The 17,597-nt window shown below is 39.3% G+C and overlaps 2 protein-coding genes across 6 annotated transcripts in view; both read right to left on the reverse strand.

Moving 5' to 3' along the window:
• The window catches only part of arhgef10 (Rho guanine nucleotide exchange factor 10), a 67,073-nt gene extending 50,851 nt beyond the window's left edge, over positions 1–16,222 (reverse strand). For 2 of the 3 annotated variants that reach the window (XM_088353786.1, XM_088353784.1), the window contains exons 1-2: positions 8,896–9,341; positions 17–101 (exon numbers count right to left, since the gene is read on the reverse strand). In XM_088353786.1, the coding sequence (XP_088209912.1) occupies positions 17–56 (40 nt within the window). In that variant the 5' untranslated portion in view covers positions 57–101; positions 8,896–9,341. Of the gene's footprint in view, positions 1–16; positions 102–8,895; positions 9,342–16,083 lie in introns of those variants that run through there. The other variant, XM_088353785.1, reaches the window with a different exon arrangement.
• On the reverse strand, positions 17–17,344 carry LOC148351603 (protein CLN8-like). 3 transcript variants are annotated; one of them, XR_015852806.1, is made up of 3 exons: positions 16,733–17,344; positions 16,084–16,483; positions 17–101 (listed from the first exon to the last, which is right to left on the reverse strand). XR_015852806.1 is itself a non-coding variant. In XM_088353787.1 (2 exons), exons 1-2 carry the CDS (start codon positions 17,261–17,263, stop codon positions 16,160–16,162), a joined length of 855 nt encoding a protein of 284 aa, XP_088209913.1. In that variant the 5' UTR covers positions 17,264–17,344; the 3' UTR covers positions 10,052–16,159. The 3 variants fall into 3 exon arrangements, 1 of the variants encoding a protein (XP_088209913.1); XR_015852805.1 differs by lacking the exon at positions 17–101 and adding an exon at positions 10,052–12,074 and having other exon boundaries at positions 13,162–16,483; XM_088353787.1 differs by lacking the exon at positions 17–101 and having other exon boundaries at positions 10,052–16,483.
• Between the last annotated feature and the right edge of the window lie 253 nt (positions 17,345–17,597).

Consider the following 17,597-nt stretch of genomic DNA (forward strand, 5'->3'; position numbering starts at 1 on the left):
GAGGTGTCGGCCTTACTTTCGGAGGGCGGGGGAGGGAATTCTTCCATATCCATCATTGTTGCACTTCGCCTGCAGAGTATCAGCTATGCGCACAAACATTCCTAACAGAAAAGGAAGAGGGGAAAAGTTGTCATAAAATAACTAAAATTGCATTGCAATACAGCAATTTCTAGTGTATAGGTCTCATATCCAACAAGTAAAATGTTTCAAGTTGACCAGCATGATTCAAACTCCTGCTAATCAGTGGATGGATGAAAACATTGGATTTACAGTACTTTTATTCTCACTCATTTTGTTTGTATTCTTTTTGAGAAAGTTTGACACAAGCATGAGATGTGCTTTGCAAAACAATTTCCTATTAATTGTTGCGGCCTGTATTGGCTTGAGTTTCATTGACAACTCAGTGCTATATGCAAACCTTTGCCTTTGTAGCAGCAGTGGTTTAGCAAGGGTCCCAAGGAGCCTCATGCAAAATGTTTAGGGAGCCCTGGAAAAAGGGGTATGGAATTGTACATTTGGATCTTAAAAGATTTGATATACATCATACATGATAGACAGTACTATCACAGTTTAATAATTGCTATGGCAAAGAGAAGCTCTCCTATTTGGACCAAATAGTAACAGCTTAAAGCGGTAAACAGGGGGGGTTGATAATGGGACAACAATATTATATAATAAGGCTGCACGATTAACTAAAATCAAATCGCTATCACGATGTAACGTTGTGCGATAAGAGTAACCGCAAAACACTGCGTTTTTTTTCAAGGATTAATAGTTCCAGTTTGTTGTTTGAGTGATGGGGTGTTTGGCCAACAAGAATTGTCATGTTTCGTGGTTTAACCGCACTAGACAATCAGAAGTAGGTTTTAATGGCACCAACCAACAAAGGCGGGGACAAAGTTTGCAAGACGTGTGTGCCTGGCTTTGATAGGCTGCTGTAACTCTCAGTCAAACAGCTGGAAGTCACCAAAACGAACGCTTTTGTGGCTCGTTAAATTGATGAATTCATTTTTAATGTAATTGGACTCTGAGGAAAGTAAGAAGATCGCAAAGAAAAGCTGATCAACAGGGAAAGCTAATAGCTAGGCTAACGACTAATGACTCTTTAGCCACCACTGCCGAAGGTGGCTAGTCAACAACGCCAGATCCATTACCCATGAAACAGACGAGTTGGAGCTACTACTCGTGGAAAACCGCTACATTTGTGACTCTTGTATTTTAATCAACACACCTTACGGGAGTCGCGGAGACTCGACGCTAGCATGTAGGTAGCTATCCACTCTCTAAATAGTCCTCTTAGACTGAAAGTACTAGCCTTCCAATTTTGTTGTCCTATTTTATAAGACAATTTATGGAACTGCAATTCTTTTTTTATCTATACATTTATAGTTGTTATTTTGTTATAACCGTATACTCTCAGTCTCAATGAACGTCATCTCAATGTTTGCATATCACTATGTTTAAGTTCTTCCTGGAATAAAAAAGCAGAACAGAAAATGCACTTTTCTTTTAAAATCAAAATTGCAATTCTGGAAAAACACGATTATTTTTTTTTCCCAAATCGTGCAGCTCTATTCTATGTTTTTTTTTTTTTACGATTAGTTACAAGACAAGCTTTCATTATTTGGACTCTTTTTTTCTTATGTTCAATATAAATTAGACAAAATGATAAATACAAATATTGCAGTTTACTACCAAAAGTAACAAAAAACACACGTTTTAAACGATATGTTAAAGTGTACTCGACAGAGCTAAAATGAACAACAAATAATGAGATTAATTGAATGTGACAAAATGCTACACTTCCGCCTGACATTCATTAGAAGTAATAGTAGTAAAATCAAGAGACCAAAAACCATCATAATTCACGTTTAAGTCAATTCACATGTATTTGTATTGCCCTGAATCACAAAAGGTTTCGAAAAGCTCCACAGACCACCAACATCCCCTGATCTGTAAACCTACATGTGGGCAAGGACAAATTCTCTAAAAGAAAATCAACATGTTTACACAGTGACACAATCATAAACTACTCCTATACTTTACTGAGTTTAACTGATTTATTTTTTTTCCTCCCTTTTTTACCTTTCTGTCACTATTATTAACTTCCTCTAGTAATTCCACGTCGTAACTCAGGAGCAACAAGATAGGGCCGGTCATTTTATTCTGGCTCCTGGGGCCCCTTAAGATGGGTTTTAAGAAGGTTGATTGTTATTACTCTTTGACAGTCCTAATGTGAAAGAAGATATACGTTTAAAGTAAAATAGTTGGCCTACTGGGGGCCCTTGCTGGCTAGATAATGGGTACAAACAATTTATTATGCATGCTAACAAAAAACTAGTCGTAAGTTTGACCTGCATGGGCAAGAGAAGCATTGCATTCCTCACTGTCACTATCTCTGTTCATTCACAGCCAGAGGTAACACGTTTTGTCTCAAACCTTGAGGGGAAAAAAGAAGCTTCCTGGTATCTTCAGGAACAGATTACAAGGATGTGACATCATCATGCTTGGAGTGTAGCATAAAAAAGTCATTTTCGAAGTAGCTGCACATTTTAGTCACAAAATCTTTACAGCACAACTGTCCAGTTATGAGGAAAACAAAGCGCCATAGTGGGGACACAGTCACCACAATAAGTCACTGAGAGTCTGAAAGCTTGTTTTGTCTGCAAGTAAAGTGAAATCCTCTGCTTTTATGTCCAACGCCCAATGTGCAAGGCAAAAAGCCAGATGGGAGAACGTCATCTTGGTGTCAATTTCTCCAGAGCAGTGACGGTGCTATTGATACATTTAGGTGATAGAGTGAACTTTTAGCACAAAAGAAATATACTACTGTCTTAGAGAAAAGCAATATTGGTTTAAACAACAAGCAAAATTACATGTTCGATTCACCTCAAGTTGAATTTTTTTCTTGTGCTTTTTAGCATTTGTTTCCGTTAGCAATACACAATACAGAGACATGTTGTAGTCAAATAATAGTTACGTAAAGTGATTCAGAACAGTGGAACAAACCAAACCCAACAAAATATTTTAAAGAAAATTTAGTTTAGAAAAAAAGTGTTAATCCACAAAAACCAACATTAGTTCCAACAAACTTGTCTTTAATAGCTTACACATATTATCATCCATTATAGCTTGTACTTAATCGCAAATAATGAAATATTACAAATGTGTTTTAAATGACCAAATCCACAATTCTACCAATTAAATAACACAAAATAACGTTTATACAACACACGTTATGAACAACATATTTTAATAATCATCAGTAGTTCTCAGTGATTTGAGGAAAAAAAACAGCCCTACTTGCAGGTAGAATATGCATAGCCTGGGGATAAGTAGTTTGGACAATGGAGAGGGGGGCTGAGAGTCAACTAGGTTACGTAACCCTCAGTTCTCTAAGCAGTTGGGGCACTGGGGTTAAATTGGGGGAATGATGGAAAGAACCCCCAGAAATGACAACAGTTTTATATTTGTGTATATAAATTTATATATAAACTGTTGAGACTGTAGGACCAAATTTAACCCAAATCTAACAACTGGAATCTAAAGGGAAAAAAAAGAAAAAACTGAGGAAACAGTTTAAAAATCTCTACTTGTTATTCAGAGTAAGTGGGTCGATCTGATGGCAATGGCATACCATTTATCATGGCTCACTTAGTTGGGGAGATGAACTGTTATGTTGTCACCAAATCTCAACAGAATGACTCAACAATCTATTTCTTGCCCTGGATTGGAGGACAACGAACAAGGGAAGGAAGGGTGGGCAAAGGAAGGAATGACATCTTTCAGTGTTTAATGACAGAGTTGAAGTTACCATACATAGTCAATGAGAATGATCTCACTTTCTCAATGCCGTCCGTGTCAGTACTGAACAAAAGTAGAGATATTTCTTCCCAGGCAGACTGATGAGATAGATAAGATTAGCTATAAGGGAAAGGAAGCATCCCATTTTGTGTTGCTTCATATCAGGGTTCGGTAAGCTATGGGTCGCGAGCCACGTATGCCTCTTTTCATGAGTTTATATGGCTCAAAGATAAAAGTTAACCATAGCACATTCCTCTATGGTGTTCCAATGTCTAATGGTTAAAACCCAATGTTAGTAAATGCATTCCGAAGCAAAACATAAATGCCCTCGATTAAATCCAGTAAATATAGGGCACATCCTCAATTACAGTTTGGTCAGGGTGTCACACCAACATACCCCGTTTTGCCAATAGGTCACGAAGAAACCCTTCAAATGTAAGTTCATGAAACTATGCATGTTCCCTGTTAAGGTACTTTATGATGAAGACTCACAGAACAAATTGCGAATACACCAAAACGACCACAAACCTCTCAGAGCAATCCGATTGGGTAAGCGGTAGAGGTGGGCAGATCTTGGCACACAGCACTCCCTTTTCTTTCTCTCGCTCAGTGCAGTCAGCGCCGAAGGTAATTGCGACAATATCTTTATAGTTTGCAGTATTTTGTAACATTTTTACGGATGAACTTCGCTTGTATTGTTTTGAAACCAATATTTAGAACAAATGTTATGGTCAAAATAAGCCTCAACATTCTTCAGTAACTGAGGGAGGGTGACAAATTATATATGGAATTAGGTATTTATAGGTATTATTATCATTTTGTAGATTTGATCAAATCATCAAATAACACACAATGAAAAAAATGTGCTGAAAAATTAGCTATCGTCTCAAAAGTGGGTTTGGTGGTTATTTTGAATTTTGTTTTAAAATACATATGGTGTGGCTCCTTCAACAATTTTTTTTAAATACTTTTCTTTTATGGCTCTTCGGGTCAAAAAGGTTCCCAACCACTGCTTCATATCTCATGTAAGATCAAATTTGCCTTCCCTCTAAAACAACTTCTACCTAAGTATCAACACCATTCCTTGAAGAAGGAAAAAAAAAATGCACACGCGCGCACACACACACACAAAAAAAATAGCAGAAGACAAGACTAAACCAAGCTAAGGTTGATGACAGACTACCCAAGCATGTGATTACATGTTAGGATCACTGAACTGCTTCAGACTAGAAAACATCTGGCCTACTCAGTTAAGATAATGCAGACAAATTGTTTAGTATAGCTGTGTTTAAAACAATAAAGATACAAGTATTACATGCTTAATAACTTAATACAGTTCCTAAAAAGAACTTCACATGGAAACCTGTCAGCTAATTTAAATTAATCAGCACAAAGACACTTAAGAACAATTCATTTAGAACAGGGGTGTCAAAGTCAAAAAGATGAAAGGGACAAATAAAAAATTAAGTTACAAGCCGAGGGCCGGACTGATTGAATGTTGAAAGGTTTTTAAAAACGAATTGAACCTACCGGTAGTTAAAAGCAAATATATTCCAATATGATCAGATAAATAGAATTTTCTTGGCTAAGTCAGTATTCGTATTATTGGCACACAAAAAAAATGATTTACTTGATCTGAAAATCTCCCTTACGTGAACATTAAAGGCAAGAAGCCGGTATTTTTCAGGTATCCCCAGTAGCTTATATTTTGGCATATGTGGGCTCAAAATCATCACAAAGAAAAACTAATAATAGCAATTTTCTATCACTCAATAAACTACAATAATACAGACGCTTCCCTACTTACGACCATTCGACTTACGAAAAACGGGAGATTCGACCATTTTTTTCGGGATGTCGAAAAACATCCAGACATTACTGTAGGTTAGATTTTGTATTGTGTGCACCTTTTTCCGAGTACAGGACATTACTGTAGTGCTTCTTTCCGCCGCTACCGGTGTGTGGCGCTGTGAGAGGTCACCCAGCATCCACCCTAAAGAAGAAATATGCTTCCTCTTCCGCGTGTAAACAGTCTATACTGTATGTCCAGCACACTTTGACATTTTTATTGTTTAATATCTCGTGCATCCATTCAATATGGTTGGTGTAAAGTTTAAAGAAGATGAGCCGCATCATTTAAAATGAAAGTGGAATATGGAAGCACGGTGCGGTCGAGAAAAATGGTTGAATCGCTTTTTTTCGGCGACTTTTTACCACAGAGGAGGAAGTAGCCTAACTCTTGAAGCCCATCTTCCAAAAGTAAGTTAAACTTAACTTTATCTTTATAGAGCATATTACTTTATGATTTCTTTTTGTAGAAAATACAGGTTACTTACACAACCCTTAAACATACTTATATAAACCTTAAACATACAAAATACAGCACTGAAGCAACTTATGAACAAATTCAACTTACAAACGATCGTCCGGAACCTATCTCGTTCATAAGTAGGGCAGCGTCTGTACTTTAACATAGGTGATTTAGAAGATAAGTTTCACGATATATGCATTTTTTATAAGAGTTAGTTTTCCATCAAAAAGCTACTTCATTAAGTTTTGCTTTTTACTAAAATACAACTTTTGTAGTTTGAGAGCATACTTCATTGCGTAACTTCAGAAACTTAAAAAGAGATTTTGGTCAATCTCAGAACTCATTCCATGACGTTACATTTACAGCATGTGGGGATGGTCAAGATTAGTATTCCACAGATGGAGTGAAAGCACAAAAACGAATCCGGGGGAGAAAGCTATGCAAGGAGTGGAAGACTTTTGCCGCATTTTTGTTATTTTTTATGGTTTATTTAATCAAGTGTTACATCTAAATCGTGGGTATTAGCCAGCAATGATGCCAATGGCCAGTTTACAGACAAAATATTAAATGACTAAGAAAAGATCATGTTTAACCTTAAGATACACACCTCCCAACAGTTCTGCCCTAGGCTGTGCTACTTCGAATATTCATAGTTTTATGTGATGTGTCAAATGCAATATTCACATCTCACCAAAGAGTTTACGGCGATAAATTGCACAGTAGTGAGAGAAAATGCACCTGTGTTCCCAGGGAACCTACTCATGTTTACTTGGGGGGTTGTAGAGTAGCATTTGTAGTTACAACCAAGACGCTATAGTCATTTGCTAGGCAAACTAACAGTGAAGTCTATGGTGCAAACACAAACACAAACAGCAAAATACAGCACTACTGACTGTAACATTGAGAACAGAGGTTTTTCGGAAACCTTTTCCTATTAATCAGTAAAAAAATGTTGAGGTAACTTACTCCTTTGCGCCTTAGAATCTTTGACAACATGAATAAATACATATATAATAGTTCTCGATAATGGATGAGGGTGCTCATTTTGAGTATACTTTTACCTAATATTATTTTGTTTGAAACGACGAATAATTGTTGTTTTTCCCTCATTTTATAATGTATATTATTTTCATATTGTTGTGTATTTTTGTTATACTTTGGTGGATTTACATTTCATTTTTAATAAATGTATAATTTGTTTTAAAAAAAAAATTCCAATTCAATTTTATTGCCACATATAAAATTGAGGGCATTTTAAATATTTATTTCAATTTTACCAGAATAATAAATTACATGAAAAATAAAGATAAAGATCTCCCGTTCCTTGCTACTATCGGAGACGTCCAGGAGGAGGGGTTACGGCAAGATAGCAGGGAGGAGGATGCAGCCATCATTCAATTAGCCCAAATAAAATAAAATTTGGCAAAATTTTATGAAGCCTTGGAATTTGTGGAAGGGAATCACCCAAAAAAAGTGTTGACAAGTCGAGCTATCACTACATCAGGCTCGCGCATTTCCAAACGCATTGTCAAAAGCTGGTAAAAGCACACATCATTGGATCAGTTTTCCAAGAAACATGATGCAAAAATGTAAATGGTCATTTTTAACATTACTGTAATTGTATTATTTTTTTTTTAACATGATGAGCCACACGGCGGCGCAGTGGTTATCGCGTGTGCGGCACAGTTCTAAGGTCTTGAGAACCTCCTGTGTGGGTTCAAATCCAGCTACCGGACATCCTGTGCGGAGTTTGTATGTCCTCCCCGTGCTTGTGTGGGTTTCCTCCGGGCACTCCGGTTTCCTTCCACATTCCAAAGACATGCATTTCAGGTGGATTGGCCGGTCCAAATTGTCCCTAGGTGTGAATGAGCGGGCGAGTAGTCTGTCCCTGTGTGCCCTACGATTGGCTGGCAGCCAGTTCAGGATGTCCCCTGCCTACTGCCCGATGATTGCTGGGATGGGCTCCAGCACCCCCGCGACCCTACTGAGGATAAGCGGTGCAGCCAATGAGATGAGATGAGCCATCGTTTAATGTTTATTGTTGAGCGATTCAAATTTAACATGCATTTGTTTCATGTTTTGATGTTCTTTTATGATGTATAAAACCAAATATCATACTTTACTTTAGTGGGTCTTGGAACAGATTAGTGCATTTACATTCAAAATGCTAGGAAGCTACTCCCAGAAATAATTAAATAAGTAAGTTGAGATACCACTGTATATGTCTAAATCTACTCGTTACTGGAATTCTCTTTGTTAATTTGCATTAAAAAGAAGTGGGTAAAACATGACATTTTTAATTGGACTACCTAAAAAGACGTAAATTCCAGATGACTGCAGCTTGGCAGGCTGCTCACTGAGGAATGCTATGCATGACTTCTTAAATTTGGTGCTGGCTTGGCTTAGCCAGTGAGGAAAAGACAAGACGAAATACACCCTATAATAAGGAATAACATGTCAAACCCGAGTTATTTGTCTCGATAAAATCCACTTTAAGTTATATTCTTATTTAGGTCAAAAGTGATTGAATTACAAGTGCCTGGGAGGAAAAGTTAGAATTCCGACACGTTGACAATGACTAACGTTATTGGATAACTTGGCAAGTTGACAACCAGTGGCGCCACGTTTAAGTCCTGTTGTAGACTCACAACAACTAACTAAAAACTTAACGAATTATCAACTATTCATCTTAACGATAGAAAAACACTGCATATTAAAACTTGAGTTTGGGCTTGTTGTGAAGAACTTAGGCACAAACAACAGACGCACTTTACACTCACCATTCCTCGACTTTAACTAGTAACTTTAGATGATCTCTGAAGTAATCCCGCCCTTTTTCAGAGTAAAGTTGGACATTGGTAACTAAACATTAATTGTATTTTGCCCAGCGCTAAACTTAACTAGTCTCCTTTCGATGCATACGGGCTCCATCCTGGGAAAACCCTTTTATCCGATGTTTGCATTTGATTGGTCGGTGGTCCTGTTTGTCGTGCTTTCATTGGTGTAATAGATCCATCAATCAATCAGCCTACGTCTTCCTCTCCTTGAGGACTGGAATGTGCCCACGTGACCGGTGAGGTGGCTCCGGCGTCTCCCGCTGCTCAGCTGTTCCGTTGAAAATGTAGGATCGATGGAAAATGTTTTTATCACAACAATTTGTTCTCAAATCTGTCAACTTGTACGTTTCCCTGAAATTTTATGTTTTTTTTTGATCATTTCAAATTGTGTACACCGTATAAAAAATATATCCTTGTTTTTTTTTTTTTTTTTTAATAGGCCTATTGCTATGTATGATAGAGTGTGTGAGGTAAATAAGCTGCGCATGCATTGTTGAGGCAGCAAGGCCGAATATATGTCAGTTGATACCAGCCGATTGATATAAAAAGATTGTGGACAGTAATAGCTCAAATAAACATGAAGCATGTGCAAGCAGAAAGAAAGCAAATTGATTTAAGTGATCCAAAATAACAACAAAATGTTCTTCTAATGGGCGCTACATGTAGAATTTGCAAAACACTCTGTGTTGTGTCGCATTTGTGTATGATTTTTTTTTTCGCCTCGTAAACAACTCTGGTCCAAATTGGGTAAGTAACGAGGAAAATATCCTTTATGACAGAAGTTAAATGGATGAAAAAGGTGGGTGGTACAACCAGTTCATATTTCCAGTAGCTTAGTTCACACATAAGTTCAACTTTTGAAGAAATGACTTTCCTTGGCTTGCACCCACCTTAAATGCATTAATAGTGTTGGTAGGACCCATAATAATAATAATAATAATAATGATAATTATAATGAAAATAATCAATAATTAATACTGTTTAAATAATACAATGTATTCTTGTTAAATATATATTATATAAAATATACAGGGCAGCTCTGCGGCGCAGTGGTTAGCGCGTGTGCGGCACAGTTCTGAGGTCATAAGATCGATTCAGATTCAGATTCAGATCTACTTTATTGTCATTCTAGTACACGTGTATACAGAACGAAATGTTGATGCATCTGACCCCCACAGTTTCCTTGAATGTACAGATATAAATAATGTTGTATTGTATTTTGGCTACGTATAGTATTTTACCATAGTGCCGATAGTGCAAGAAGAGTAGCTAACCAGATGCGCAAAATGGGCAGTCAGGTTAACAAGTCAGGTACACAGTAACATTAACACTGTAACAATAACGCTGTAATTACAATAGTGCAGAGAGCAATGTGCAAGGAGTGGCAAGCTATAAAAAAAAAACTGCCAGTAGTGCAAAAGTCAGATTAGCAGCCGTTTAGATTTAAGTTAACTATATGTTAGATTGACCATTTAACAGTCTAATGGCCAGGGGGACTAGACTATTGCGGAGCCTGGTGGTCCTGCACCGCACACTGCAGTACCTCTTCCCAGAGGCTAGCAGAGTGAACAGTCCATGATGGGGGTGAGAGGGGTCCCCGGTAATGTTTTTAGCATGGGATAGGCAGTGCTTCTGGCCAATGTCCTGAATGGAGGGAAGTGTAGTCCCGATTATTTTCTCTGCTGTCCTCGTTACCCTCCTCACACTACCCCAGTCGGTAGCGCTGCAGCCTCCACACCACACAGAGATACAGCTGGTCAGGATACTCTCTATGGTGCCCCTGTAGAATGTAATGAGGGAGGGTGGGGGCAGGTGGGCTCTCCTCATCCTCCGCAGGAAGTACAGGCGCTGCTGTGCCCTCTTAACCAGTGATGCAGTGTTTACGGACCAGGTGAGTTTGTTTGTAATGTGCACCCCTAGGAACTTGATACTGCTGACAACCTCCACAACCTTGTTGTTGATGCAAAGTGGGGCATGGTTGGGCTGGTTTTTCCTAAAGTCGACAATGATCTCTTTAGTTTTGTCGACATTCAGGACCAGGCTGTTGTCCCTGCACCAGCCCACCAACTGCTCCACCTCCTCTCTGTAGGCCAGGTCGTTGTCATCCCTGATGAGGCCCACCACTGTTGTGTCGTCAGCATACTTCACGATGTGGTTTGTGGCGGACCTAGGGACGCAGTCGTGTGTCATCAAGGTGAACAGCAAGGGGCTTAGGACGCAGCCTTGGGGGGGAGCCCGTGCTGAGGTAGATGACATCTGAACTGTTCTGACCTATCCGCACTGATTGGGGTCTGTCACAGAGGAAGTCCAGCAGCCAATTCCGCAGGGGGGTGTTGAAACCCAGGAGTCTCATTTTGTCCACCAGATGTTGTGGGATGATGGTGTTGAATGCTGAACTGAAGTCCAGGAACAGCATCCGCACATGGGTGTTCTTCTCCTCTAGATGTGTCAGGCTCAGGTGAAGCGCAGAGGAGATGGCATCCCTGGTGGAGCGGTTTGTCCTGTAGGCAAACTGAAAGGGGTCGAATGAGGAGGGGAGACTGGAGGTGATGTGCTCTTTAACCAGTCTCTCAAAGCACTTCATTATGATAGGAGTCAGTGCAACGGGCCGGTAATCGTTGAGTGATAAGATCTGGGGTTTCTTTGGCACTGGGATGATGTTGGCAAATTTGAAGCATGATGGTACTTTGGCTTGGTCTAGCGAGGTGTTGAAAATGTCTGTTAGTACACAAGCCAGCTGATCGGCGCACTCCCTAAGTACCCGCCCCGGAATGTTGTCCGGGCCTGGAGCCTTCCTTGTGTTGACCCTTCTCAGGGTCTTCCTCACGTCAGATGAGTCCAGGTGGAGTGCTCTTTCGTCCTGATTTGGAACCGCTTTCGCTGCAGGGGTGCCGTTTTGTGCCTCGAACCTTCCAAAGAATTTGTTGAGGTCATTCAGAAAGTCCATGCTAGTGTTCTGCACTGGGGCGGTGGTTGGCTTGTAACTGGTGATGGCCTGAATGCCTTTCCACATATCCCTGGTGTTGGTTGTGCTGAGGAAACGTTCCTGGATCGAACCTCCTGTGTGGAGTTTGCATGTTCTCCCCGTGCTTGCATGGGTTTCCTCCGGGCACTCCGGTTTCCTTCCACATTCCAAAAACATGTATGTCAGGTTAATTGGGCGGTCCAAATTGTCTCTAGGTGTGAATGAGCGAGTGAATTGTCTGTCTCTGTGTGCCCTGCGACTGGCTGGCAACCAATTCAGGGTGTCCCCTGCCTACTGCCTGAAGACAGCTGAGATGGGCTCCAGCATCCCCGCGACCCTACTGAAGATAAGCGGTGCAGATAATGGATGGATGGATGGATAAAATATACATTGATATGAATGTTCCAGGGCAGCACGGCAGCTGAGTGGTTAGCACGTCCGTGCCACAGTTCTGAGGTCAGGTCCTGTGTGGAGCTTGCATGTTCTACCCATGCTTGCGTGGTCTTCCTCCGGGCACTCCAATTTCCTCCAACATTCCAAAGACATGCATGTCAGGTTAAGTGGCTGGTCCAAAATGTCTCTAGGTGTAAATGAGCGAGTAAGTTGTCTTTGTGTGCTCTGCGACTGGCTGGCAACCAGTTCACGGTATACCTTGCCCACTGCCCTAAAATGGCTGGGATGGGTTCCAGCACACCTGTGACCCCACTGAGGATAAGCGATGCAGATAGTCCCTTTTCATCCCTTTTCATCCGCATATCCTGGGTCCGGTCATTTCATTCAGCTCATCAAACAGGATCCCATCAGAATAATAAATTTCATGAAAAATAAAGTTTAAAATGACGTAAAATACAAACAAATTGGTTCCAATTGGCTGAAAAAATTAACTGATCTTGATCTTTCAGGCGGAGCCCGCCTAGAGACGTAGTGTCACCTGTGTAGCCCCCGGGCCTCCTGCTGGAGGGACATGCCCACAACACTTCCCGAAGGAGGCATCCAGGGGTTATCCTTAGCGGATGCCCGAGCCATTTTAATTGGCTCCTCTCAATGCGTAGGAGATCTACACCAATTACCTCCTAGATGACTGGGTTTCTCACCTTATCTCTAAGGGAGAGCCAAGCCACAAGGAGCAGGAAACGCATTTCAGCCACTTGTATCTGGGATCTTGTTCTTTCAGTCATGATCCACAGTTCATGACCATAGGTGAGGGTAGGTAATTAGAAAGACTGGTAAATTGAGAGCTTTACCTTTCAGCTCAGCTCCTTCTTTACCACGATGGACCGGTACATGGTCCGCATCACAGTAGACGCTGCACCAACTACGGCAGGCACTGAGTACCTTACGGCCACAGCTCCAATTACCAGCCTTGATGACGGAGGCACGGAACATGGTCCGCTGTGAACAGGGTTGGGTAAGGTTACTTTAACTTGATTACTTTCAATTACTCCAAAACCAAATATGCTAATAACAGACAAAATAAACTAAATATGAATAAAATTATGACTCACAACACGTGGTAAGCTTTCTCTCCTGGCTTTGATCTCCGGCAAAGCTAACATCAAATGTGACAGAAACAAAATGAAAATAAATCCAAACAACTTGCCAACATCATTTTTGCCGTTCCATTTATTCCGTTACTCCCCAAGCCTGCACAAAATTTAGTGTTTTTATTCATATTTAGTTTCTTTTGTCTTTTATTAGCATATTTGGTATTGGAGTAATCCAAAAGTAATTGAAAGTAATCAAGTTAAAGTAACCCTACCCAACCCTCACTGTTATTCAGTGTCCTCAGCCTCCTTTGGGACATCAGTGAAGTTCTGCCGGTGGTATTAAATAATAGATCCAACGACGCTGTTTTCAGCCAATCAAAACGCGAGGCAGATACCAGCCCTACCCCTTTTTGTATCACACTCAATGCATGGCATACTAGTGCGCTCATGTGCATGTGAGCTTTGCTTCATCTGACCCCGAATTTAGGACCTGTTTTTCATGGGTGACCCTACAGGAGGCTTGAAGAATAATAATAATAATTTATTTAGTTATTCGTTATCTACCAGTAGGAGCAAACTTACAGTCTATAGTATTCATTTGTAACAAACACTTTTTTTCCCGAGACTTATCATACTAACACTTACTAAAGCAATTGGCTTTCAAGAAATTCTAAACCAGATCGCCACAATAACTTACCATGATAGTTCATGTATTTTTTTCTTTGCCTAGTATTCAAATCAATGATTTTCTTTGACTAGATGAAAGTTTTTTGTACCACTACAAGGCACTAAATATTACACACTGTCCCTCTAATGAAGCGCGAGCTTGGTCAAAATGGTGACAATTAACAAGCTCATATATCAATATTTACCTTTTGGTGATTGAAAAAGTCCACAATGTCCAACTTTTTTGTTGCATTATTTACTGAGCAAATGCCCATTAATGATCAAGAGAAAGTATTGTTTTACTAATGGAAAAAGCAAAAAGCCTCAAAACCCCTATTTTCATTACAGGGACAGTGTGTATTATTTGATCACTGTTTTGTGTAGTGCAACCCATAACAAGTTCTGGACCATAGAGACTCAAATAGTGACCAAACTGCACTATTTAAAATATTTAAAGAAAATTGTTTTTTTTTCTAACGAACAGCATTTAAAAATGCACATTCATCTGACAATTCATTCATTCATCCATTCATTTAATTCTTTCATATCGGCAATTTAAGAATTAATGCTACTTGTCCCCAGCTCAAGGATAACATTCAAATAATATAAGTGCCAAGGTTACACTTTTGTGTTTGCTTATTTTAATGATCCTGCATTTTTTTATTTATCCATATAGTGTTCAAACGTCATAAACCCTAGCTAGCCCTAAAACTATTCTAGTCAGGGTGAGGAAATTTAAGTTTTGTGCTTAAAGAAAGACATAGTACTTTGTATACATAAAACCTTTCAAAACCTTTTTTATAAAATGATCTTTTGCTAAACAAATATAAAATTAAATATATCAGGTAGATGTAGACTTTTGTATGTCCTATATTTATAAAAAAAATGCAAATAAGGAAAAACTGGACAAACATGCATTATCTCGTGCATATCCAAGGTATCGTCTAAAGCTTTATCAGTAGGTAGAAAACAAATAAAATCAATCAATCCATACAACTTTTTTTCCTATAGGCTGGACCTCGCAGCCAAATTATTGAACCCAATAAGGCCAGAAAGTCAAAAAAAATGATAGCCATACCTTAAACTTACAAAGGACTATTTGATGTCAACTATGCCAATAGTAGCATCAAAGAATTAACCCTTAGAATGCATGTCTTGTGGTTTTTTACACGCATGTTTTCATTACTGGCGCTACAGTAGAGTTTTCAAAATGGGGCAATGGCACCCTCTAGCTAGCAGCTCAATGCAAAAAAAGCACTTCAAGTAGACCATTGGTTAATTTGGTTGGTTGGTTGGTTGCATCTCTTAACCACTAGGGTAGTAGGGGCACTATTTCCTATGTTGTGTCTTGGGCAAGCATAGCCTGGCAGCGCCCACCCCTCTGCAGGCCAACATATGATCGTACTTGGTCACAAAAACAAAAACCTCAATAAGATTTCTAAAAGTGTTAGGCTATTACTTTACATTTGCTGTAAAATGAATTTGACACTAATATTCAATCGGTTGTAATTTAAAAATGTTTTACAGTGATATATTATTATTATAATTATTATTATTATATAAAATCATGGTTAACAAAAAAAACGGTACTTCAGAGCACAGGTCAAAAATCATACGAGGGATATCAAGATCACAGACAATTGCCCTTTAAAAGTAAACCTTTGTAGTATGGGTTACCTTTATTCTCTTTCTTAATTGCTCTACAAATGTTTTTTTGCATCAGTCCTATTAACACAATTTTTGAGAAACATCTCTTCTTTTTTTCTAATTACAGCGTCCTTTTACTCTACTTAGTTTATTTTTTTGTTCATTTTTTTAGACGCTTTGACTGAAGTTGGTGGAATAAATAAGTAAAAAATAAACATAGGTGTGATTGAATTTTGTTACGCATTTCACTGGAAATCTACAGAAGCATTCAATTACACTCGTTATCATGTGGATACTAATTTGATGTTTCAGGAATACATGTGCCATAGCCCAACAGGTAAGATAAAAAGTAGTTGTGACACTTGCCTTCATTTTTTGGACCCTGAAGCACCAGTCTGGTTGCTACTATCCCTAATCTTTTAGCCGATAGTCCCGGGGGACCTTAATCTCGGTGTTTGACAGCAACATCCGCCCGATCTTCTGAAGTCTTCTTTCCAAGTGTGTATCTGGTGCTAAAAGTACAATTGACCGGGTAGAACAGCAATAAGGTGTTCCGGTAGATCCAAAACGGATTAATGATAAAAGTGAGGAGCAAAAGGCCGATGAAGATGATGAGGCGTAATGTCAGCGGGAAGTGGTTGTTTATCTCTCCAAGGTGATTGAAGAACACCCACAAAAGTTGGTAGGTGAGTACATGGCGAGCGTGGAAAATGTGTACTGTCACCCATTGGTTGGCTTTCCAGAGCAGACTGCTTCCCCTTCCAGCCTAGCATGGAAAACAAAGTTTTTAAGCGTATTCCTTCTTGTAACAAAACAAACAATTATTATAAGCAAGATTAAGAAACTGGGGAAAGGTAAGTCTTCCATCTTGAAGCAGCTGCCCCTGCGATTAAATCTCCGTTTAGTATATAAAAAAAGAAGGGGGAAAAAAAGATATCAAAGTGATCTAAAATTTTATGTTTTACATTTGTAATATGTGATACAATTATAAAAGCATTACCTTTCATTAGTTTACCTTCAGAAGCATCCAAGATAGGCTTTTGAATGGTATGACCACCTCCTGCAGAAGACCCACCACTGCCACATAGTGGCCGGCGGAATCTGACATCAATGACATGCAACTGTACAATGCCATGGTGAAGACGTGGTGAATTGCCAAACTCAAGTCGAGTGACCAATACACCCAACTAAAGGTAACATATATTAAAGTCTCAAAGGCAAAATAACCCATGCTTGTAAAGAGAATGAACCAAGACCATTCCTCCTGCCCCCTCACTACATCTCTGCTCAACTCAGAATCACAAGTGAGTGCTATTAAACCAGCGATCCCACTTTGGATGCCAAACACTGCTCGATTAACTACCTGGTTCCAATAAAACTTATCTTTAACGTTCAAGTTATTGTACGTATGGGATAGATATGAAGACAGTAGATGAGTGAGGAGGAAGACTAAGGCGTAGAATGAAAAACCTAGGCCGATAAGTTGAAATCGAAATTCTAAAATGACCTGTGGTGTAGAGGAAGGCAGCTTCTGCTCAGGATCCATGTTTTATTTTAAAAATATTACCAACTTGATGGGTCCAACAATTTAACAGATGTGGTGAGGCGTCAAATGTTGTCAAGTAGTGGCGTACCCAGGACGAGCTTATCAAGGCTTGCCTCGTGTCTAGGGGAGGAGACAAAATGGACGACTCCCACAGCAATGTAATGTTCAAATAGAGATTTGTTTAAAGTGTTATCATTTTGGAGACAGAGTTCAAAGTCTTATTTTATAAGTCACTTTTCAAGTATTTTGAGTGCAGACCCAATGCAGGGAAGCAGCAACATTGAAACAAAAGTGCGTGCAAAAAAGAAATGGTTTAATAGCAAAAACAGAAAAA

Source organism: Urocampus carinirostris, chromosome 15 (assembly GCF_059441175.1).
Source record: "Urocampus carinirostris isolate Australia breed hairy pipefish chromosome 15, RoL_Ucar_1.0, whole genome shotgun sequence".
Classification (NCBI taxonomy): Eukaryota; Metazoa; Chordata; class Actinopteri; order Syngnathiformes; family Syngnathidae; genus Urocampus; species Urocampus carinirostris.

Coding starts and splice junctions, on each gene's coding strand:
- LOC148351603 (XM_088353787.1), bottom strand. CDS start 17,263: ATGGATCCTGAGCAGAAGCTGCCTTCCTCTACACCACAGGTCATTTTA. Junction 16,484..16,732: donor TATCTTGGATGCTTCTGAAG/GTAAACTAATGA, acceptor TTTCCATGCTAG/GCTGGAAGGGGAAGCAGTCT.